Source organism: Danio rerio, chromosome 8, assembly GCF_049306965.1.
Source record: "Danio rerio strain Tuebingen ecotype United States chromosome 8, GRCz12tu, whole genome shotgun sequence".
Lineage (NCBI taxonomy): Eukaryota > Metazoa > Chordata > Actinopteri > Cypriniformes > Danionidae > Danio > Danio rerio.
Window position 1 is genome coordinate 40073905 of NC_133183.1, and position 24800 is coordinate 40098704.

The window sequence follows — 24800 nt, forward strand, 5'->3', positions numbered from 1 at the left end:
ACCCCAAATTCCACCTCTGTCATCAGTTTTTCCCTTATTTCTACATATGTCACACAAATTCCACCTAGGTTAACCCCTGACCCAAACCTGGTAACTATATATCTTATCCATCTATACGTCTCTGTTTACACATGTGTTGCTCTATTCTTATCCATTTCCTGAGACACCTTAGTTGCTTACTCAGGCTTTCTCCCGCTCTCTTCTCATCCACTTCTCGTGACCCTTAGTGGTTTCCTCAGGCCCTTTCCCCTTACATAACACTTTAATTGTTTTAATGGTAGGCAAATCTACAAGCAGATTATACACATATAATTTGAATATATAAATTAACTTCACACTTTAAAGAGTATAAAATCCACTTCACTACTCTCTACCTACACGTTGTCAGCTGATGTTTCAAAACCTCAACACTCGCATACAGAACAGCCTCAGCGTCTGCACCTCTTATCGGCACTAGCTGCAAGTCTACACCCCCTCTGTCCAGAAGTGAGCACAGCCTCTTGGTACCATCCCAGCAAGCATTTTTTTGGGGTGTTTAAAGGTGCCAACTGACCATCAAAAGTAAAAATGACTCATTTTATCTCATCCCAACAGGGAAACCACCAACAATAAAGAATGAGTTACTATCTGGTGTCATGGCTTTGCAATTAAAACAAGTTTAGTTATAATGGAGGTCATTGGGGGCAAAAACAGCCACTTGAACAATATGAACAATACATAAGGGTTAAAAGTCTAATAGACGGCTTGGTTAAAACCAGGCTAAATCTAGGCTGTCAGTGAGTGTGCACCCCTAACCCCGCCTCTCACAGTGACCTCACTAGCTCCGCTGAGTGCTTTGTGTCTCAGATTGCATGCAAGTCTGCAGCCAGATACTGCTGGAAGCTAGTCATCAAATACACAGGAACGAATGACTACACGTGTCAATCTGTCTATTAAACTATCTAATCTGTCTAGTCAGTCTTTTATTATCTTTTATATGCAAAAATATTCATTCATAAAAACATGTATATATGAACACTGGGTCAAATAGGGTCCGTGCATTTTAAATCTAATAACAAAATTAACCCAATGTTGGTTTTGTCCATATTTAAATGAACGTGTGTAAACGCACGCTTTGATCAAAACTTTTATTCCCCTTGATGATATTGTGCTTTTTTTTCCCCTCAATGCCCTCCAAAGTTTCAATGTTTGGCCGTGTCTGCCATATCTGTTTTGTTTAAAAAAAAAAAAGGAAAAAAAAGGAATGCATCGGTTCCTGCATGTAGAATTCAGAAATCTCATGGCATTGAAAGAAAACTGGCAGCAGTTGAGTGCCGAGGTCAAAGGTCAGATGAGCAGGCATCACACCTGATAAACACCTGGGGCAACTGTACAGTAAAAAAAAAAAACAAAAAACAACAAGATTAAGAAATATTGCTTTAATTTGAGAGAGACAAAAAAAACTCTTCCGTGTTAAAATTTGATGTTCCTCCAGCGTTCTTACGTCAGTCTTTAATGTCAGGTGATCCTTCAAATGTCAGTGTAAATTGTTGAGTGTACCATTAGTGCTCAGTCGTGTTTTTCATAGTTACCAGTGCCGATGGAGTTTTTTTTTTTAGAGCGTCATATTCTGCTGGAAAAGTTTCATTTTAATGGTAATATGCCATGAGCGGAGGTGTATGAGTAACTTCACAAGTTGACCATAGTCTAGAGCGATGACATGCTCATCTACTCCCAGAACCTGGCAGAACGAAATGTTGCAGCTCGTCCGGTCTTCAATGATGAGCCCAAAAGAGGCCACTTCACAGAGCCGGCCCAAGGCTTAAGAGAACTGAGAGGCAGGACAAGATGGCGGGCTGGACTTGGTTAACTTTAGATTTTACACAAATCTCATTGTTTTGTTTTTCACCTAAAATAGTAATTAAAACATCCAAGATGTGTTTTGCCTCATCAAAATGTGGAATTTGATCAGCAAACTACTCATTCTAAGACAACTATGCCTTGGGCTAAATGACTTGGCTTCAAGTACGATGCCACACGATTCAGAAATGAAGGTACAGACTGCACAAACAGATAAACGACATGATGCATCTCATTTCACCACAACTAAAGGCAGCGACAAAAAAAAAGTCAAGCTCTCACGATGATGACATTTCTCATGCAACCCTTTAGCAAGCCTACATAGTATTTATGCCTAAAAGTCACTGCATGGGTAAATAAGAAACAAGCAACACACACACACACACACACACATATATATATATATATATATCCATGGGCCACTGTAAAGTAATATGGTTCTGTCATAACGTTTTGAATGAAAATCTGCATTTGGATAAGACACCTTTAGTATAGTTTTGATTTTAAGGCATAATAAAGATCAAATGCAAGTACGAGTGGATTTACATTGAAAATTTCAAACGCATCAAGAAAACCATGTGCTAAGGAAATTTCAAACCATTTGGAACGCACAGAGACGAGCTTTTGTGCAAAAATGAACTTAAAGGTGCCTTTAAAAAAGTGTCAAAGTACTTTTGAAAACAAAAAAGCAAACCCCCAATAGGTGGCAGCAAGAGGCCGCTTTATTTGAGTAAAGCATTGAACGATTCATTCAGCCAAAGAAGCCAATAGGATGAACGGACAGTTGAATCAATCCCTGAATCATCGACTCACCCGAGTCTTCTTGGCGAAGGCCTGAATCGTTCGTGCAGGGAAACGTCGCTGTGTATTATTCAGAGATGGCCAACTGTTCTGCTGTTTATTTTATTATACTTATCGCAATGATTTTACTACTACTATCAATAAAATTAATATTAGTAATGATAATATTGCCGGAAGTTGTACAGCGCATGCGTCACGTGTTCATCATCAGCATCCATGACAACCGTCCTGTGGGTGTTGTTTGAATCTCGCTGTGTCGATTGGCATCTGATCTCTGCGTCCTCCGTGACAATTTTTCCAGATTATCGATATTATTGATCGTTGGATACGTCGATTGATCGCCTGCTGTTCCCATCACTCAGGTTTGACCCTTTTTATTACGCTGTGCTTTGTGTTTGTGTTCAGTATGTCTTGTGTTCACTACAGGTTCCAGAGTCGACTCACCTACGACTCGCTCCAGTTTGAAGGCCTCAACATCAGCGCGGGGGAGCTGAAGCGGCAGATCATGAGGAGCAAGAGGCTGAAGTTCTGCCAGCTGAAGATCAGCAACGCCCAGACTGATGAAGGTGAGTTGAGGAAAAGACACTTCAACTGTTCTACCCCAGATAGCAAAATACACTCGGGCCAGTTCCGGCTAGATTGTCGCCTGCCGGAGACTAAACCCTCGGCCCAACTTCGGCTGCCGGACTCGGGCCGGATGCCTGTGGACTCACTGCCCGATTCCGGCCCGAATCAAGCGGGCCAGATGCGGCGGCCGTAAGCGAGCCGACGCTGCGCATCCGCGCCGGAATCGGCGCGAGGGTAATGTGCGCTGCGGCCCGGAGCTGGCGCGACTCCGTATTTATACACCTTATAAAACCTTTTGGTATTACATTGGTACTTGATATATGGTATTACAACCATTTGAATTTATATAACAGCAAACACAGGCTATAATGTAAACACAAAGTGTAAGCACTGCGTTTAACCTTTGAATAAAGTGCAAACTGCATACATCTTCTGTAACGAAAATAATCAGACAAATTACAAAATAAATAAATGTTAAACGTTTATTGATTGCATGAAAAAAAAAATAGTACTAAAATTTTATAAATAATTTTGTAGTGCACAAGAATATCAATATAAAAACAACAATAAAACAACACAATAAAGACACAGAAAGATTTAAACAAAAAATCTAAAAATTACACACAAACACAGATGTTTTTTAAAACAACCCTGTTTTCCCAATAGACCTGAATTAAAAATTTGTAAAAAACAGCTAAATTTTAAATAAACCTAAATATAGAAACCAATTTAAGATATAGCAAGAAACATCTTAAAAATACCAATGACAATCCGTAAAATATCCAAGTCAAACTTGTAAAAAGTACTGCAGAATTCTGAAGAAACATCTTGAAACATTTTTTAATAAAACATTAAAATAAAATAAAAATATATATATATATATAAAAAAAAAAATATATATATATATATATATATATATATATATATATATAAATAATTGCAGAAGTATAAAGTCAAACTTTTTTTTTTAAATAAACTTGAACAAAATCAATTGCACAAACAGCAAGACATGAGTGAGATGATTATACATTTCATATATATATATATATATACACGTCTTGTGCAATTTTATATTTATAATTTTATTTGTATTACGTTTATTAAAAATGTATCAAGATGTTTCTTCAGAATTTGGCGCACACACATACATACATACCATACATATATATACACACACACACATATATATACATATACACACATATATATATATATAAATGCAAATGAAAGAAACAAATTGTTCAAGTATCAGGGAACATCCTAATACACTTAAAATGTTGTTTAAAAAATAAAACAAAATAGTGATGTAGACATTTGACACATTAGCTTTCTCTTCTTTCTTCCTCCATCCCTGTCAGGGGCAAGTTGTAGCTACCTTGTAATGCATTTTTCCCCTTCTTTATCAGTGGCGTGGTATGGACATTTGTCCTCACTACATCTGTGATTAAAAGATATAAAGATAATTAGTAGTGAACAAGTACTAATGTAAAAAAAAAAGAAAAAATTAGGAAAAAAAAGTAGGCTACCTACGAAGCAAAAAAACTATCAAAAAAAACAAATAAACTTAAAACACTTTGAAATTAGCAAGAGCTTGAACTTACCAGTTTCTTAATTTGTTCAGGCTGCTCCTTTAGTTGATTTTCAAGCTTTTCCAAATCAAATTGGCCAAAGGAAGGTCAAATGTGTTTACATCTGGAATTTCATCACGTCTGTTTTGGTTTTGTGAGAATCAGGCCCAGCTGCTGCTTTATGACGTTGCATGATTTTAAAACTTCAGTCAGTCGTGCTAAAAAAGAAAAATAACAGATTAGTATAAATCAACCTGTAGCTTATTCTCATACAACTTCTGTAAATACAACAGTGGGTTAGACACTGCTGATATTCTCTAGTTGATCTTTACTTTCTAGCTGCATTAAACCTTAACAAATTTAGTGATGTCTTCAATTCTTACAAAGACATCACGAGATGCAATAAGTTCTGTCTTGATCTCAAACTGCACTAGAACAAAGACTGTAAATGTTCATAGGTGTACTGCAGGAGTGTCCAAACTTTTTGGGCCGAGGGCCAGATGCAAAAAAAACAAACGTTGTCGCGGGCCAAATTTTACATACATCACACAGACACATGTGTATATATATATATATATATATATATATATATATATATATATATATATATACACATATATATATATAAATACAGTTGAAGTCAGAATTGTTAGCCCCCCTAAATTATTAGCCACCGTTTATTTTTTCCCCAATTTCTGTTAAACGGAGAGTTAAACATTTTTCCCACACATTTCTAAACATATTAGTTTTAGTAACTCATTTCTAATAACTGATTTATTTTTTCTTTGCCATGATGACAGTAAATATTATTTGACTAGATATTTTTAAGACACTTCTATACAGCTTAAAGTGACATTTAAAGGCTTAACTAGGTTAATCAAGTTAACTAGTCAAGTTAAGGTAATTAGGCAAGTTATTTTATAACAATGGTTTGTTCTGAATACTTAAGGGGCTAATAATTTTGACCTTAAAATGGTTCATAAAAAAAATTTAAACCGTTTTTATTCTAGCCGAAATAAAACATAAGTCTTTCTCCAAAAGAAAAAATATTATCAGACATACTGTAAAAATGTTCTTGCTCTGTTAAACATAATTTGGGAAATATTTAAAAAAGAAGAAATAAATCAATGAGGGGCTAATAATTCAGACTTCAACTGTGTGTAGATAGATAGATAGACAGACAGACAGACAGACAGACAGACAGACAGATAGATAGATCATACCAAGAACTGCTGCTTAATTGAATGCATGTAATAGCGACACCCGGTGGTTATTTATTGAATTATGTTCATTTTTGTATAGCGGGCCAGATTCTATTGATATTTATAAAAAGCCTTGCGGGCCGCAGATGGCCCGCGGGCCGTAGTTTGGACACGCCTGGTGTACTGGAATGTACAGTATCTGTGCATCTTGATGGTGGTCTTAAGATTTCTGCCATAGTCATTGATGGTGATGGTACTTGTGGTGCTGCCTTGATTTCTGAAATCTTCATACCTGCCTTTTATCCAGCCTCTTTGTTCCAAGTAATTTTTCTTCATCACGGTATAGATGTGTCTATACTGTCCCTTAATCAGATACATTTACAAAACAAAACATCACTTTAGTATAGTGCCAGGGCAAAACTCACAGGTTGTAATAGATCAATGACATAATGTTGACAGTATGTGTTTAAAATAATTGCAAACAAACCTGTTCTGTCTTTAGATGTATGACAGGCGATCATCATCCTCATCTGTCTACCAGTCAGAAATCACAGTTGCGTGTGGATGTTTGAGTCGAGTTTCCTCATATGCATCTATAATAAAACATCACATTGTTGTTAACCTCCCGTAAAGAAAAGTTCAAATCCTGAAATACTATCAAAGTTAATTAATGCATATAATACCTATAGTGTAAATAATCAGTACACAGAAGGTTGCACAAGATTTATTCGGAGATTCATGCAGAGTGACAGCCTTATGAATCTGAGACATAGATTTGTAAGATGGTCAAGCACATGCATTATTCTGTACCCATGAAGATTAACCTACCATTGTGAAAAATGTTTGATGATAGCCAATAACAATTAACCATTTCAGCTGTTTGTGAAGCAATTAGTAATGTAATGTCTGAAAAGCTCAATCTATGTTGAAAATGTATCAGCAGTTTACAGCTTATAATGGACTTTTAGCACACAACTATAACATGCTTATTCACGTTCAAAAGAGTGTGCCATTGACTTCTATGGTCGTGATGTGCTGCAAAATGATCTCACTAACCTTTGTTAAACAAGAACAATAAGACTTAACCAACAAATATTGTTACCCATTCATTTAAATCAGAATTTATCACTGTCAATAACATAAAAAACAAAAACAAAAAAACATCAAAATCTGCTTTAAGACGTTCAGTTTTACATTAACTGACCATTACAGCTTGAACAAAAGATATAATTGATTCACATAGGCTAAAACATATGAATTAAAGTGCATAGTAATATATTTCTCTTGGATAATTTAAAGAGAATAGTAAACAGTCGAGTTTCGATCATTTTTCGTGACTAACTGCATAAACAAGATAAACAATATTTTATTAATCCAAAACGATTAGTTTTTATTTACACATAATCACAGAATTAATATTGTTGGATAAGTATACGCCTGTACAATGATTTTTTTCAACATCCACGGTACTTTATAATGTTAAATCAGGAAAAAACACGTTTTGCCATGTTAATTAATGGATTCGTCTACAGAAACTTTCTTTAACGCAAAGTTAGCATACACACAAATTCGTTTCATGTTTCTTTAAAATAATTAAAATAGTTTTCAGTTACTACACACGTTACAATCTAACATTGTGTAAAAGGAAAAGGAACTTTCAGACGTGTTTGTAACTGTTAGCGTTAGCATACATTAGCTCCAGTCGTGTTTCTTAAAGCAAGTTACATTTCGTATCAAACTGTTTTAAATTACTAAACGCTGTTACAACCAAACACCGTGGAAATGTTTTAAGCTCTAAATTCGCTAATTATACAAAACACAAGTAGTAAAAAGCTTACCTTTCTGACTGGAATCCACATGAAATCTTTGAAAAACCAAACTTTTTCTTCTTGTGATCTTCGTGCCATGGTGGTTGACAACCAGCTTTTTGGAGCATTACCGCCACCATCTGGATTGGAGTTTGGATCAGGAATTTAGTAACGCATGTGTTTATTATGAAACCAACTTCTGCTTTTAAAAAAACAGTCAGCACAGGAGCATGCTATCTCAAAAATAAGCAAATTTTACATAGTTTTTCTCTAGATGACATGTATAATCTATTTATAAATAATATTGTTTTGTTTGCGTCTAAACATTGCGACCATCCACACTAAATATTCTTTTTTTTTTTTTTGCTATCGTACCATGAATATTTTCTCAAATTATCATTAAACGTGGAGCTAACAGATTACTAGATAAAATAAGAACTTAATCAGTTGCCATCAGCCGAGTCCTTGCCAGAAGCGGCCAGGACTCTACAGACAGACTCGGGCCGGATATGGTTGACCGGAATCGGGCCAGTGCTTTACAGCCGCATCACAACCGCATGTGCGCGAGCGAGCTGCGGCCCGCACTCGGCCCGGATAACACTCGCCGATGCCGAGTCGGAGCCGGAGGCGCCGGAGGGCAGCCGAGCTCGGGCCGATTACTGCCTGCTATCTGGGACGCTAACATTAGATGCGTTACATCAGACACTTCTGGAAGCTGTAAGGTGGTGCTGATGCTGACATGTAGGGATGTTTTGGCTGTTTTAAAAGGCTAATGGCTCTCAAAGTATACCGTGCTCCATAATTATGTGCTGATTCTGATTTTATTTTGCTGTCAGAATACACAGATGATGCTCTCATCCCTAAAAACACGTCGGTCATCATCAGACGGATCCCTGCGGCGGGACTGAAGTCCTCAAACAGAAGATTTGTTGGGTAAGTGCTGTGAAATGAGCACACGCGTCCTCTGTTAGATGTTATATGAAGACTCCTGGTCTGTCCCTGGTGTTTTAGTCACACAAGCTCCTTTGTTTTGCAGACATCAAGCTGGACGCTGGCGTGAACCTTCACCTAGAGCTGATCCTTCACTCCTCTCACTGGAGCAGTTGTTGAAGGTATTGAACAAATGAATAGCACAATAGCAAAACGCAATGTAAAGCACACAATATACGCACACGCACTCAGCTTCTTAGGGAGATTTGAGATTGTTTGAAGGGTTGAGGGTGAAAAAGATTCAAATGTGCAAATGCCTGTGAAACAGACTGAGAATCTGGCTGAGGCAAAGGCGTCAGAGGAGGACAAGCTGAAAGCGGTGATGTACCAGTCCAGCCTGTGCTACTACTCCAGCAGGTGAGCGTTCAGACACTGACAGGTTTGCTTTGTGAGAGATGTCTGAGCTGATTCTCATGGTTCTGATGTTCACTAGTGAGGCCATGAGGCTGCTTGGGATCCCGGGACACCACATTAGGCACTGCCCCACTAATGTGGTAACTGGGTTTTCCAAGCTCACGGTTGCTGTGAACTTGAGCTCTTGTCCTCATCAGTCAGATTGTTTGCTCAGAGTTTGACTGTCACTCCTCAATTCACAGGGCAGCCGCTCCGCGCCGCACAAGCGCATCCGGAAGAGCACAGGGATTCCCCGCAGCTTCCTGTTGGAGGTGGACGACCCAGACCGAAAGGGAGTCATGATAGACGGCAGCGGCCGATACGTCATTCCCATCATAGACGCGTGAGTAAACTGTACTTGGCATAGCCGCATGTTCTAGTGTTTGTCCAAATCTCACATGATGTCTGCTTGTGTGTGTTTGCGCTCGATCTGTTCAGTGAGGCCTATGCTGCTGAGAAGAGAAAGAGGCCGTCCTTCTCCTGCCAGACCGAGCCTTTGCCCTCCTCGTCCTCAGCAGGTGCGGCATCTTCGGTCCGGGACGCCGGAGGGAAACGGTCCCGCTCCCCATCTTCACCAGAGACGCGCGGCGACCAGAAGAGACCACGTCGCTGAGAGACCTTCATCCAAGAGACCTGGAGCCGACGTGTAAATATTGTACATAGTTTATTAATAAAAGATAATAAAGATTATAGCCGCATGAACTGTGTGGACTGGTTAACCTTCACTCCAGCAGTGCAACACACACACACACACACACACACACACACGAATGAATTCATAAACACAATATCATGAAGTTTTGCTTTAATTTAGGAAAAGAGAAACTCTTCTGGGCTAAAATCTGATGGGTTTTTTTCAGCGTTCTTACTTCAGTCTTTAATGTCAGGTGATCCTTCAAATGTCAGTGTAAAGTGTTGAGTACACTATTAGTGCTCAGTCGTGTTTTTCATAGTTACCAGTGCCGATGGAGTTTTTTGAAGCGTCATATTCTGCTGGAAACGTTTCATTTGAATGGTAATGTCCCATAAGCGGAGGTCTTGTGAGTAACTTCACAAGTCGGTCAAAGTCTACACCGGTGACAAGCTCATCTACTCCCAGAACCTGCTACTCTCTACCTACACGCTGTCAGCTGATGTTTCAAAACCTCAACACTCGCATACAGAACAGCCTCAGCGTCTGCACCACTTATCGGCACTAGCTGCAAGTCTACACCCCCTCTGTCCAGAAGTGAGCACAGCCTCTTGGTACCATCCCAGCAAGCATTTTTTTGGGGTGTTTAAAGGTGCCAACTGACCATCAAAAGTAAAAATGACTCATTTTATCTCATCCCAACAGGGAAACCACCAACAATAAAGAATGAGTTACTATCTGGTGTCATGGCTTTGCAATTAAAACAAGTTTAGTTATAATGGAGGTCATTGGGGGCAAAAACAGCCATTTGAACAATATGAACAATACATAAGGGTTAAAAGTCTAATAGACGGCTTGGTTAAAACCAGGCTAAATCTAGGCTGTCAGTGAGTGTGCACCCCTAACCCCGCCTCTCACAGTGACCTCACTAGCTCCGCTGAGTGCTTTGTGTCTCAGATTGCATGCAAGTCTGCAGCCAGATACTGCTGGAAGCTAGTCATCAAATACACAGGAACGAATGACTACACGTGTCAATCTGTCTATTAAACTATCTAATCTGTCTAGTCAGTCTTTTATTATCTTTTATATGCAAAAATATTCATTCATAAAAACATATGTATACATGAACACTGGGTCAAATAGGGTCCGTGCATTTTAAATCTAATAACAAAAATAACCCAATGTTGGTTTTGTCCATATTTAAATGAACGTGTGTAAACGCACGCTTTGATCAAACCTTTTATTCCCCTTGATGATATTGTGCTTTTTTTTCCCCTCAATGCCCTCCAAAGTTTCAATGTTTGGCCGTGTCTGCCATATCTGTTTTGTTTAAAAAAAAAAGGAAAAAAAAGGAATGCATCGGTTCCTGCATGTAAAATTCAGAAATCTCATGGCATTGAAAGAAAACTGGCAGCAGTTGAGTGCTGAGGTCAAAGGTCAGATGAGCAGGCATCACACCTGATAAACACCTGGGGCAACTGTACAGTAAAAAAAAAAAAAAACAACAAGATTAAGAAATATTGCTTTAATTTGAGAGAGACAAAAAAAACTCTTCCGTGTTAAAATTTGATGTTCCTCCAGCGTTCTTACGTCAGTCTTTAATGTCAGGTGATCCTTCAAATGTCAGTGTAAATTGTTGAGTGTACCATTAGTGCTCAGTCGTGTTTTTCATAGTTACCAGTGCCGATGGAGTTTTTTTTTTAGAGCGTCATATTCTGCTGGAAAAGTTTCATTTTAATGGTAATATGCCATGAGCGGAGGTGTATGAGTAACTTCACAAGTTGACCATAGTCTAGAGCGATGACATGCTCATCTACTCCCAGAACCTGGCAGAACGAAATGTTGCAGCTCGTCCGGTCTTCAATGATGAGCCCAAAAGAGGCCACTTCACAGAGCCGGCCCAAGGCTTAAGAAAACTGAGAGGCAGGACACGATGGCGGGCTGGACTTGGTTAACTTTAGATTTTACACAAATCTCATTGTTTTGTTTTTCACCTAAAATAGTAATTAAAACATCCAAGATGTGTTTTGCCTCATCAAAATGTGGAATTTGATCAGCAAACTACTCATTCTAAGACAACTATGCCTTGGGCTAAATGACTTGGCTTCAAGTACGATGCCACACGATTCAGAAATGAAGGTACAGACTGCACAAACAGATAAACGACATGATGCATCTCATTTCACCACAACTAAAGGCAGCGACAAAAAAAAAGTCAAGCTCTCACGATGATGACATTTCTCATGCAACCCTTTAGCAAGCCTACATAGTATTTATGCCTAAAAGTCACTGCATGGGTAAATAAGAAACAAGCAACACACACACACACACACACACATATATATATATATATATATATATATCCATGGGCCACTGTAAAGTAATATGGTTCTGTCATAACGTTTTGAATGAAAATCTGCATTTGGATAAGACACCTTTAGTATAGTTTTGATTTTAAGGCATAATAAAGATCAAATGCAAGTACGAGTGGATTTACATTGAAAATTTCAAACGCATCAAGAAAACCATGTGCTAAGGAAATTTCAAACCATTTGGAACGCACAGAGACGAGCTTTTGTGCAAAAATGAACTTAAAGGTGCCTTTAAAAAAGTGTCAAAGTACTTTTGAAAACAAAAAAGCAAACCCCCAATAGGTGGCAGCAAGAGGCCGCTTTATTTGAGTAAAGCATTGAACGATTCATTCAGCCAAAGAAGCCAATAGGATGAACGGACAGTTGAATCAATCCCTGAATCATCGACTCACCCGAGTCTTCTTGGCGAAGGCCTGAATCGTTCGTGCAGGGAAACGTCGCTGTGTATTATTCAGAGATGGCCAACTGTTCTGCTGTTTATTTTATTATACTTATCGCAATGATTTTACTACTACTATCAATAAAATTTATATTAATAATGATAATATTGCCGGAAGTTGTACAGCGCATGCGTCACGTGTTCATCATCAGCATCCATGACAACCGTCCTGTGGCTGTTGTTTGAATCTCGCTGTGTCGATTGGCATCTGATCTCTGCGTCCTCCGTGACAATTTTTCCAGATTATCGATATTATTGATCGTTGGATACGTCGATTGATCGCCTGCTGTTCCCATCACTCAGGTTTGACCCTTTTTATTACGCTGTGCTTTGTGTTTGTGTTCAGTATGTCTTGTGTTCACTACAGGTTCCAGAGTCGACTCACCTACGACTCGCTCCAGTTTGAAGGCCTCAACATCAGCGCGGGGGAGCTGAAGCGGCAGATCATGAGGAGCAAGAGGCTGAAGTTCTGCCAGCTGAAGATCAGCAACGCCCAGACTGATGAAGGTGAGTTGAGGAAAAGACACTTCAACTGTTCTACGCTAACATTAGATGCGTTACATCAGACACTTCTGGAAGCTGTAAGGTGGTGCTGATGCTGACATGTAGGGATGTTTTGGCTGTTTTAAAAGGCTAATGGCTCTCAAAGTATACCGTGCTCCATAATTATGTGCTGATTCTGATTTTATTTTGCTGTCAGAATACACAGATGATGCTCTCATCCCTAAAAACACGTCGGTCATCATCAGACGGATCCCTGCGGCGGGACTGAAGTCCTCAAACAGAAGATTTGTTGGGTAAGTGCTGTGAAATGAGCACACGCGTCCTCTGTTAGATGTTATATGAAGACTCCTGGTCTGTCCCTGGTGTTTTAGTCACACAAGCTCCTTTGTTTTGCAGACATCAAGCTGGACGCTGGCGTGAACCTTCACCTAGAGCTGATCCTTCACTCCTCTCACTGGAGCAGTTGTTGAAGGTATTGAACAAATGAATAGCACAATAGCAAAACGCAATGTAAAGCACACAATATACGCACACGCACTCAGCTTCTTAGGGAGATTTGAGATTGTTTGAAGGGTTGAGGGTGAAAAAGATTCAAATGTGCAAATGCCTGTGAAACAGACTGAGAATCTGGCTGAGGCAAAGGCGTCAGAGGAGGACAAGCTGAAAGCGGTGATGTACCAGTCCAGCCTGTGCTACTACTCCAGCAGGTGAGCGTTCAGACACTGACAGGTTTGCTTTGTGAGAGATGTCTGAGCTGATTCTCATGGTTCTGATGTTCACTAGTGAGGCCATGAGGCTGCTTGGGATCCCGGGACACCACATTAGGCACTGCCCCACTAATGTGGTAACTGGGTTTTCCAAGCTCACGGTTGCTGTGAACTTGAGCTCTTGTCCTCATCAGTCAGATTGTTTGCTCAGAGTTTGACTGTCACTCCTCAATTCACAGGGCAGCCGCTCCGCGCCGCACAAGCGCATCCGGAAGAGCACAGGGATTCCCCGCAGCTTCCTGTTGGAGGTGGACGACCCAGACCGAAAGGGAGTCATGATAGACGGCAGCGGCCGATACGTCATTCCCATCATAGACGCGTGAGTAAACTGTACTTGGCATAGCCGCATGTTCTAGTGTTTGTCCAAATCTCACATGATGTCTGCTTGTGTGTGTTTGCGCTCGATCTGTTCAGTGAGGCCTATGCTGCTGAGAAGAGAAAGAGGCCGTCCTTCTCCTGCCAGACCGAGCCTTTGCCCTCCTCGTCCTCAGCAGGTGCGGCATCTTCGGTCCGGGACGCCGGAGGGAAACGGTCCCGCTCCCCATCTTCACCAGAGACGCGCGGCGACCAGAAGAGACCACGTCGCTGAGAAACCTTCATCCAAGAGACCTGAGCCGACGTGTAAATATTGTACATAGTTTATTAATAAAAGATAATAAAGATTATAGCCGCATGAACTGTGTGGACTGGTTAACCTTCACTCCAGCAGTGCAACACACACACACACATACAGGCATACATGGTTTATGAGGTCAATGTGACTTTTTGGTGGTTTACGGGGACATACCTTTGCCAACATCCTACGAACATAAAACTTGTGCCAAAATTTTTTATTTGAGCTACAAAAGGCAAACAACGCTTAAAAACAGCAATTTTAGTTTCACAACACACTCAAATTAACTATGTGACATTTCACAGGCTTATGGGGACAGACAAAATCATGGTTTACAAGGTCTGTTTACATGTTACACACAAACCTAGCCCCTTCATGGTTTAAAAGGACTGATTAACACATTTTACATATCACACTATTCTGCTATTGCAGTAAGGGTGACAATAGAACAGACTCTGGCTTTCCTCAGCTAGACACCTGCTAAACCCATCTCAGTTGCTAAGGTTCTGCCTGTCACTTCTTAAATGACAAAATACTATTTTGCTTAAAATACACTTTTGATTTAACAATTCTGTAGGCTTATTGTGTTGTATCAGTTAAACAATCTGTTTAATGTACTGTTGAACAATAACCTGAAAAAGACAGCATTTTAACATTAAAGTATGAAGAGTTAATTGTTTAAGGGCCTTTGCTCTTATTTTATAGGACAGTAGATATTTTGAAAGGCAACTTCAGATAAAAAAAGAACATAATTGGCAAAGAACCTTCAACCATGAACAACCAGAAGCACAACTGTACGATAACATATTCATTATTTTATTCTTTTACTTGGCCAGAGCACAAATGTTCCCCTCTGTGAACTCTGTGTGGAGTTTGCATGTTCTCTGTGTTGGAGTGGGTTTCCTCCAGGTGCTCCGGTTTCCCCCACAGTCCAAAGACAAGCGGTACAGGGGATTGAATACACTAAATTGTCCGTAGTGTGTGTGTATGAGTGTGTATGGATGTTTTCCAGTGATGGGTTGCAGCTGGAAGAACAACCGCAACGTAAAACATATTCTGGATAAGTTGGTGGTTCATTTCACTGTGGAAACCCCTGATAAATAAAGGGGTTAAGCCGAAAAGAAAATGAATGAATGAATGATTACAGCTTATAAACAAACTAATGGTATTTTAAAATGTAATTAAGTCGTTCAACAGATTATTCTTTTTCAAATTTAAATATTTATACTAGAACACAACATGGTAGTGCACTAGAATACTGTCAAATACAAAACATTGCCACTCAATGACAGAAATAAAAAAATAAACTTTTTTTATTTTACTTTTGAAGTCCAGGAAAACAGCAGGGGAACTAAACATGTATATACATTTTATTATGAAATGCATCAACTATTATCGCTCTGACAAGAACAAAAAATAGATGGATAAAAATAGATAAAAAGATAGATAAAAAGAAAAAAAGATAAAACTAGACATAAAAGTTTGATTCCACAAATTGAATGATACATACAGAATGATATGAACACAAAACAGATTAAAAACTAAATTTCGTAATGTGACAGTAATATAATGTGTTATAATGTGACTAATTAATATCATACACATTTTCACTTTTTTGTCACAGTGACAATATTTGACCATTTTCAAACATGTAAATAAAAAACAAAAAACATGTCTTTTTGCTACTCAACACTGTTGTAAATGTTTAGTCTGAGGGACTGCATTTGTGGGTTATGTATTTTTGTGTGATGGGTATTGCCCAGGCTCATGAAGCAGACGTGGACCTGGACTGTGGAGCAGTACCAGACTGTGGAGTAGTGGCAGACATGGGTTGAGAAGCAGAGGCAAACTGTAGAGCAATGTAGAGACTACCCTAGAGTGATGATGGACTGTGAAGCACTGGCATGGAACAGAAGTGGGTTTGAAAATGGTTAAATATTGTCACTCTGTGACAAGGAAAAAAAATGAAAATGTGTATAATAATAATCAGTCTTTTGAACTCATTACAGCCTTCACGTCTGCTTTTGTCCATGGTCTTCTCATGTAGGTTGTTCTGCCAGTGCTAGAGCCTGAAAGCAAACAAGATGATTAACTGTTAGCATCACTGACTTTTAATAGATCATATCAACTGTTCATCAATATCGTTTAAAAGTCTCTTTCTTGGAAAAAAGGTTAATCCTTAGGTGTGCACTTACACCATGGTTATACATCACACAACTACATGATTTAACAGCAACATATGCGAGTATAACTTTCAGTAGCTGCTTTGAATCATTGTGGACTATTGAAAGTGATATGACCTTTCCATGTAAAGACTTTTCTTAATTTTAAAAAAAGGCAATCAATAATTTCATAATATTCCCTATTATATTTTTCCACTGGAGAAAGTCTTCCGTTTTTTAGTTTAGCTGAATAATAAAAAGGTAAAAACTGCAAAGGTCAATATTATGAGCACAAAAAATAAAATAAAAATATATAAAATTATAAAAATTAAAATTTATTTTTTGATTTTTTTGTCAGCCAGATATCGCAGAGCCCTATTTAAAAATGGCCAGATACAAAAGAGAAAGTGATAAATGGAAGACATTGACGAGAAATGTAGCATAGGAAAAAGCATTTGTGCATTTGCGCTACAAGCACTGCGATAGAAAGTCTGAACGTGTATTGAGTGCTGCTGGAAACATTGCGACTCCAACTAGGTCTGCTTAATCCAGACAATGTGTCAGCATGTTAGCTTTTCTGTCAAATAATTTACCAAAAACAGTGGAGAGTTAGTAGCCTACGCTGTTTTTTCCTCCACATCTCACTTATATTGTTATCAATAGGCTAATATTTTTTGTTCTTCTTTTTATTATTATCATTATTATTATTAGTTACTATTTATATTATCACTGATACTGAAAAGTGTTATTTAGGCTATTTGTGAAGTTCTTAAAAATGTAACATTTAATTATTATACAGGAGGGGGGAACCAGTGAATATTGTCCTCACCACTTAAAAAAATGTGTAAATAAAAAAAAAAAAAAAAAAAAAACTAAAAATAAAGGATAAAAGGAAAAGCATGCTCTTCATCATTTTTCATAATCTGATTTGTACATGCTGCTGTGTGTGTGCACTTAGGCTAGACGAGCAGAGTACACACATCTAAAGTTATCTTACTGTGAGCGTTTTAATGGTCAAATAGGTGTCAAAATGCTGTGTTCAGTGATCATTTATAAGATGCTTAAAGCACAGTTTGTTTCATATTTTTATTCTATTGTACATATTTCCCTTTGCTCATTTACAGGGAGGAAAATAACTGCATATATACAGTTGAAATCCGAATTATTAGCCCTCCTGAATTATTAGCAACCATTTTCCACCAATTTCTGTTTAATGGAAAGAAGATTTTTTTTCAACCCATTTCTAAACATAATAGTTTTAATAACTAATTTTTTATAACTGATTTCATTCATCTTTGTTATGATGACAGCACATACTTTACTATATATTTTTCAAAGTACAAGCATTCAGATTAAAGTACAATTCAAAGGCTTAATTAGGATAATTGGGCAAGTCATTAATATTGACCTTAAAATAGGTTTCAAAATATTTAAACCTGCTTTTATTCTAGCCAAAATAAAACAAATAAGACTTCCTCCAGAAGAAAAAAAATATTATAGAAAATACTGTAAAAAAAATCCTGAATTTGTTAAACATCCTTTTGGAAATATTTATTAAAAAAATATAAATAAAAAATTCACAGGAGCGCTAATAATTTTGACTTCAGCTGAAAAATCGTTTTGAATAATCTTGTTTGCAATTATGACAAAAATAATCGTGATTATGATTTTTCCCATAATAGAGCAGCCCTTACTGTATGTGTAATGTAGCCTACAGTAGATTATGTGATGTGATCAATTAAAAAATACATTTTCTTTTTTCTTAGTAATAAACATGCTTTTACACTATACTGTATGCTTTAGAAAAGATACAATAGATGGTGAGAAGTATAGCCCCAGGCTGCAAAAATTAAACAAATATAAGAATGAAGTTGTTTAGCCTTTATAGCGCCCTATTAAATTGTGTTGGGGTAAAAAGAATGTTTACATTTCTTTGACTATCATGGCGATGTTATTACCTCAAATCTTAAACGTGCGCACATTGCAAGAAATGAAAATCGCGTCACAGCACACACTACAAAATATTAAGGTTATCGAGTCAATGAAACACATCACCTGATTGCAGTATAACTTGCTTTATCAATAATTATTATTATTTATTATAGGCCAGGTTACAAATATTTGAAAATCTGTCACTACATGCCAAACACTCAAAATAGGTTCCCTTTTGCATAGCTATTAGTGGCAGTTATGAATTAAATAAATGGGCATATCGGCACGTAAGGTGAGTCGCCTATTATTTATCGTCTGTTTATTTTTCTCTGTTCATTTCTTTCACATGCATGCAGAGTGAACAGTCTGTGCTGTTTCTGCTTGTTTAATAGAGCGCCTCCTCTTCTAGCCGGCCTATTTCGGTATAAAGGACAAAAAATTTTTTTTTTATATACTGTATGCTATTCTATCCCCTATATTAAACACAGCAAATGTATAATTAAATATTAGAAACATAAATATTTTAAGTTTCTAAAAGCACATTTTAATGTTTAAGCATTGTTTATTGGCCGTCGGCGTCGATGATGTGCACCTCTCAAAAAATGTAACTACAAGTCGCAACGACACAGAGCGCAAGGTCGTGATTTGTTTGATGGTCGTGATTGGTCGGCTTGGCAGCGCTGACAAGTCTGGGGGCGGGACCAAGAGCCGTGCGAGTGGTGCGAGCCCAATAGAGCGATTGTTTACACGTGTGGAGTCCCATGAAGGAGCTCTGGATAGAAAGTTTTGTTTTGTGTTTATCTCATAGTTAAAGTTGTTCCACGTCCGCCGGTTCCAGCCTCAAAATGAGCGAGTTTGAGTCACTTGCATGTTCAGGAAGCGTTTAGAAAAAACAAAACAACAGCAAAGAAACTCAACACAGAGGAACATTAACACCTCACTGCCAACTAGCGTTTTGAAAGTGTTAATGCAGACCAACAGAGACATTGCGCAGAAGTAAAATAAACAGCTACGCGGGTTGCATGTGCCGTGGGTTACGCCGATCATAACGCAGAAGTATAAACCAGGCTCTATAAACTTTAATTTCATAAGTGCATACAATATAATATTAATAATAATAAGACAATTAGCATGTTTATCAGGGTAGACGACATGCAGTGAGTGGATAATTCCATATGTGCAATATGTACATTTAAATCTCTCCATTTTGCTGTAATGGCTGTGCTGTGTTTGACTGGCAATAGCTTTTAGATTATAACCCGCGACCCACTTATTAATATGCAGCCTTTTTTGATTACATGGGGCCAGTTGCACCAGCAGTGTGTAAGTTAAAATGAAGCCTAGTTGTGACTTAAAGGGACACTAATTTACAATGTACGCACTACTAAATATTTCTGTGTTGCAGCATTTCACTCAGTTTAAACCTAACGCTGTGTTCCAACTAAAAATTTACCGCAGCCTCCCCCCATGTATAATGGTAGAAAAGAGATGACGGTGAGATTAGTTTACATCGAGGAGCTTGCGATGATCTCCCTCTATTCACAGCCTTATTTTCTTCCTAAATCTCGCATTTCTTTCGGTTTGTGAATGAAGAGTTTAATTTTGTTTCAAGAAATGTTTTGTGTTAACATACATTTCTTTATGACTGGGTTTTTTCTCCCTGCTATTTTTTCTTTAACGTGTAGAATATTTAAAAAATCAAGTTTTATGTTTTGATAACTTTGTGTAATTTGTGTGCATTCACAGCAAATTTTCAAAGAACAGTTATATGTAGATGCATTAGTTGCAGAATTCTAAATCAGTTTAACGATTGAAACACTTTTTATTTGATATTAGGTGATTTAATGCAACTATGTATGGCTTTACGGAGAGCTTATGACCTTACTAACTACGGTTTGCCTTAAGAGCATGTGGTGCAACCGAAGTAAAAACAACTTTAGTTATAAACATGCCAGTAGTTATTATTATTATTATTACTACTACTTCTATTATTATTAGGCAATTTTCTGAAGCAACCCCTGTAACCAATTTAGTGCTTTTGGGTTGTTGTTGTTTTCGGTTAAAGCGCAATGCCCCATTAACACCTCAGACAGGCTGCTTCATTAATAGCCAAACATTTTGTTTGAGATGAGGGCAGGGGTATATCTTGAGTATATTTCACAAGCAAGGTTGACACAAAATCCCCGGTTATATACCTTTTACCTATAGGCCAACTTCTGGTAATGTAGGCTTATATAGGCTGTTTCTATTCACAGCAACTTATGGACTGAACTACGTGTTAATTAAAATTTCTATATTAGGCTCGTAGCAATTGATATTGGGAGTCATGGAATATTGTTTGCATTTATTTTGCATATTGTTTGCAATATCCTACTTTAATAATAATAATAATAATTAATATTATATTAAAAAGTTTTTTCTATTTCTAAATAAATAGCCTACTGTAAATTAGGCCTACAACCATTAATGATTTATATATGAAATTAGAAATGAAATTCTTAATAATATTTGTAAAGGAAACAAATATAGGTCTTATATGTGCCGTTATATATATTTCAATTAATATGGAATATAAGTGCATGTTTTCACCAAAACTATGATAGATTTTTTTTTTAAATGTGTGATTGTGTAAAACAATATACTTTGCAAATAAAATAATGTTTTTTTTTTTCTCTCTCTCTAAAGAAATTGTTACCACCTCGTTTAGAGCATCATTATGGGCATTTTACGTTATAACTAATGTGGGTCAAACAATAGATCTGTGACAGAGAAACTACAGGTTTTGGGACACACTCGTCACTACATCGTTCTTTTCCCAAACGACACATTGTACTATGATATTTCTGCCGCGAGTTACGTTGTTGTTTGGGAAACCCAGCCCTGGTGCAGAGCCAGAGGAAGAAGCGTGCTGCGCTTGTGGAGCAGATAAGAAGCAAGAGAAACTTCTAGACCAGGGGAGAGTTTCCCAAACAACGACATATATCTGAATGAAGGGGTAATCTACTGTATTTTAGCCTAATTATTATTTCTAATGTTTACACACTGTGAAATAGGCTAATCCAATCTTAAAAAAACACACACACTAAATCATTTTTTGTGAATTGTTTTTATTCCAAGCTAAATAACATTTTAGAAAATGTTGCATATCAAGCTGTTGGTATCTCCTCGCGGTTGAAATTGGCTGTTATGCGAAAAAAAACAAAAACAAATATTAGCTCGCAGGCTAGTTGCTTTTTAGATTTAATTTAAGCCTATATTCAGCTGACAGCGCACACTCAGCCGCGATACAGAGAGAAAAAGTAAATAATAGATTCTTTAATGTAAACGACTAAGAAAAACTTCGGCTATATACTCGGGAGAGGACGTAATGAGATCTAGACTGGCTGTAAAATATATACACCAATAGTAATAGTTAATCAACGCATTTTATTTAAAAAAAATCTACTCATTTTAATATTGCGATTTTTACATTTTTTAGAGAATGTCTGTTTTTATTAACTTTTCTGTCATTTATTTCAAATTTGTCATTATTTTATTAATTTGATGATGTTAATATTTTACATAGGCTATTTTATATACACATCTAAAATCATTCAAATTAAGGTTGTGACGATGAGGAAATTTCCCCACCGGTTAATCGACATGTGACAACACCGGTAATACCGGTATCATAGTGGGGGTCATGGTTTCCTCTTTTCTTTCTGCTTTTAAATAGCTTATAAATGCATATAATACTTTCACTTTCAGTTTTGCGGGAATTGCCAATTCGGCGTAAATTGTTTGAATGGACGAATGTGATGAATGTTAGAATGTTTTTAAAACGAATAAGAAAATAAAATAGCAAGATAAGTAATTAAATTGCACAAAGTTTAAATAAGATTAAACGAATGAACAAGAAACAAATATAAAAGAAAAGCTTTCAAAATTACATTACAAAAATGACAGGTTGACACAGTCTTTAAAAAAAAAAAAAAAATAAAACATTGTAAATTGGCATTTATTAACAGTGAGGTTTACTTGTTCTTTGCGAGGAATCCTGGCCAATATGTTGACCATCTCTGGCTTAAGATGGGATCTTGTGGGGCTTACTATGTTCCCCATCGTGCTGAACACACCCTCAGATGAGCAGCTTGTTGCACGTAAAGATACTTTTTGGTTACATTTGCTAACAGGGGGAACATGTTTGGTTGTCTTTTGTTGTCCTACCTGACTTCAATAGAGTGGAGGAACTATGACGTCAATTTGTATGCAAAAACCCGGAAGCGAGTTAGCATTTTAGCACTTCCGGTTCCCTCGTCCCAAAGTCAATGGGTTTTTTGAATGGGGTTTCAGTAAAATCGCTCAAATAAGGTCCGTGGCTAACACCAACTCAATATACTTTCACGTTTTGTTCTACGACATAAAACACATCAGTTACAGCACACTCTTCAACTTTTAAATCGATTATGCTTCTTTAAAAAGACGGTTGCTATCAAGTTGCTAAATGAGACTACAGGCTGCGTCGGGGGCATTATACGTCATCGAGCTGATCTGGTCTGGAGCGCAGCTCGCTTGGGCGTTTGGATTAGTCTGTGATTTAAGTATTTTCAGAATAGTATTTTATAGTTTGTTGTATTATTCTAATTGAGAATTCAGATTGTGTGTAGATAATTCCTTCACATGTAAAGGCTGTCGAGACAGATTCATTTGTTGATCATTCATTTTAATTAAACGATAATATGAAGATACTGCTCAGTTTCTTTCCTGCTCTCAGTAATGCAAACGTGTGAATAAATGTGTAAAAATACATGCATGTTAACTGTCATTTTAACGTGATCAAGTGATTTCTCGTCTTTTTTTCTTCATCAACACATTTAACTCTGTCATAACTGCAATATTTACACTCCTCCATAAAACGTATAGCAGATGTGACTGTATTGGGCTGTTTTTCGCTGTACTTCGTGACACAAAAGGAATATTGAATGTTATTCTGTGTCCATGATGATGAAACCTGCAGGCATTTGATAGACTTGTTCCTCCTCACGCCGTCGTCTGTTAAGGTAAGCGGGCTGTGTGCACGCGAGCGATACACTTATTTAAATATGTCTCATAATAATACTATATAGGCACATTTATACACATTTTTTAAACTTTTAGAACAACCGCAAAGCAAAACATGTATTTCCCACGTAAAAACGATCCAAAAGGCACAAAGGTCTATGTGTGTTTGCGTATTTATTAGTTTATAATATATAGCGTGGATTACAATATAATATACTGAGAGATTAACTCTTTGTCATGGATGTTATTTCTAAAAATAAGCTTGATAAGTCGTCTGTAGTAGGGTGGGGCTGACGTCACTGACGAGCGCCCCGAGGGCGCTGTAGTCCGTTTATAGCCTTATGTTAGCTTTTTAAGTCTTGCGTTTGCATTTAAGATCCAAAAGTGCTCAATGTTATATTTTCGTGTGACAATTATCCGGCTGAACAAAACGTGTAAGTGTAATGAACAGTGTTTGAACACAGAGCGTATTATTCGCAATCTTCGAAAACCCTATGGGAAAATCCTATAGGGATTTTCACGAGGGAACCAGTTTTATGCTAGCAGCCGATTAGCCTACAAAGTGACGTCATAGTTCCTAGTTCCTCCACTCTATTTCTTAATGTATTATTTAGCCTATTGCATTATATATTAATAGCTTAGTCCTTATGAACAATCCGTTTATAAAATAGCCTTATTAACGAATTTATAGGCTAGTGAAGAATAAACCGAATATGAAATATGATCCTTGCATAATGATCACAACTAAACAAGCTAGCACTCATTCTATATATAAACTTTAAATAAAAAAGAAAGAAATGTTAAGAAATTAAACATTGTGTAAAAAATCTAAAGACAGGCTAAATAAAAGTAATTTTATTTAACAGGTTAAAAAAATAATCAACATGTAAATGTATAAATATTTCGATAAGTATTGTTATGGAATATTTATAACTATATGATCTTGCTTTTTTTGGTTATATCCATACAAGCTTTGAGCTCTCTTACAAGCACAGTTGACAGGCGCAGGTGTCTTATGTCACTGTCAGTGGCGGATTACACACAGCATACCCTGGCAAGATGTTTTATTTGTTGCCGATTGGCGTGTTGTTCCTTTTTTAAAACACCTTTTGTTTTTAAAATCCCTCAAGGTAATGTTGTCTATCGAGTTATATAGTCTCCCTCGGAGAAAT

General features: G+C 37.4%; 2 protein-coding genes and 2 long non-coding RNA genes across 5 annotated transcripts in view; 2 read left to right on the forward strand and 2 right to left on the reverse strand.

Moving 5' to 3' along the window:
* Window positions 1-4808: 4808 nt before the first annotated feature.
* LOC141375870 (uncharacterized) lies at window positions 4809-6570 on the reverse strand. The gene is made up of 3 exons (XR_012384671.1): window positions 6465-6570; window positions 6270-6340; window positions 4809-4993 (listed from the first exon to the last, which is right to left on the reverse strand). It is a non-coding gene; the product is annotated as an uncharacterized lncRNA (long non-coding RNA).
* A 2019-nt stretch (window positions 6571-8589) lies between these two features.
* Window positions 8590-11286, forward strand: LOC141375893 (E3 ubiquitin-protein ligase RBBP6-like). Its single transcript, XM_073910968.1, has 7 exons — window positions 8590-8593; window positions 8631-8718; window positions 8822-8897; window positions 9044-9132; window positions 9209-9269; window positions 9372-9511; window positions 9607-11286. The coding sequence occupies exons 1-7, from the start codon at window positions 8590-8592 to the stop codon at window positions 9779-9781; spliced, it is 633 nt and encodes a 210-aa protein (XP_073767069.1). The 3' UTR covers window positions 9782-11286.
* A 1300-nt stretch (window positions 11287-12586) lies between these two features.
* LOC141375866 (E3 ubiquitin-protein ligase RBBP6-like) lies at window positions 12587-15918 on the forward strand. 2 transcript variants are annotated; one of them, XM_073910867.1, is made up of 7 exons: window positions 12611-13117; window positions 13311-13407; window positions 13511-13586; window positions 13733-13821; window positions 13898-13958; window positions 14061-14200; window positions 14296-15918. In XM_073910867.1, the coding sequence occupies exons 1-7, from the start codon at window positions 12958-12960 to the stop codon at window positions 14468-14470; spliced, it is 798 nt and encodes a 265-aa protein (XP_073766968.1). In that variant the 5' UTR covers window positions 12611-12957; the 3' UTR covers window positions 14471-15918. The 2 variants fall into 2 exon arrangements, with proteins under 2 accessions (XP_073766969.1, XP_073766968.1); XM_073910868.1 differs by lacking the exon at window positions 13898-13958 and having other exon boundaries at window positions 12587-13117; window positions 14296-15749.
* The window catches only part of LOC141375869 (uncharacterized), a 34326-nt gene continuing 25376 nt past the window's right edge, over window positions 15851-24800 (reverse strand). The window contains exons 17-18 of the long non-coding RNA XR_012384670.1: window positions 16502-16563; window positions 15851-16393 (exon numbers count right to left, since the gene is read on the reverse strand). This is a non-coding gene — a long non-coding RNA (uncharacterized lncRNA). The remainder of the gene's footprint in view (window positions 16394-16501; window positions 16564-24800) is intronic.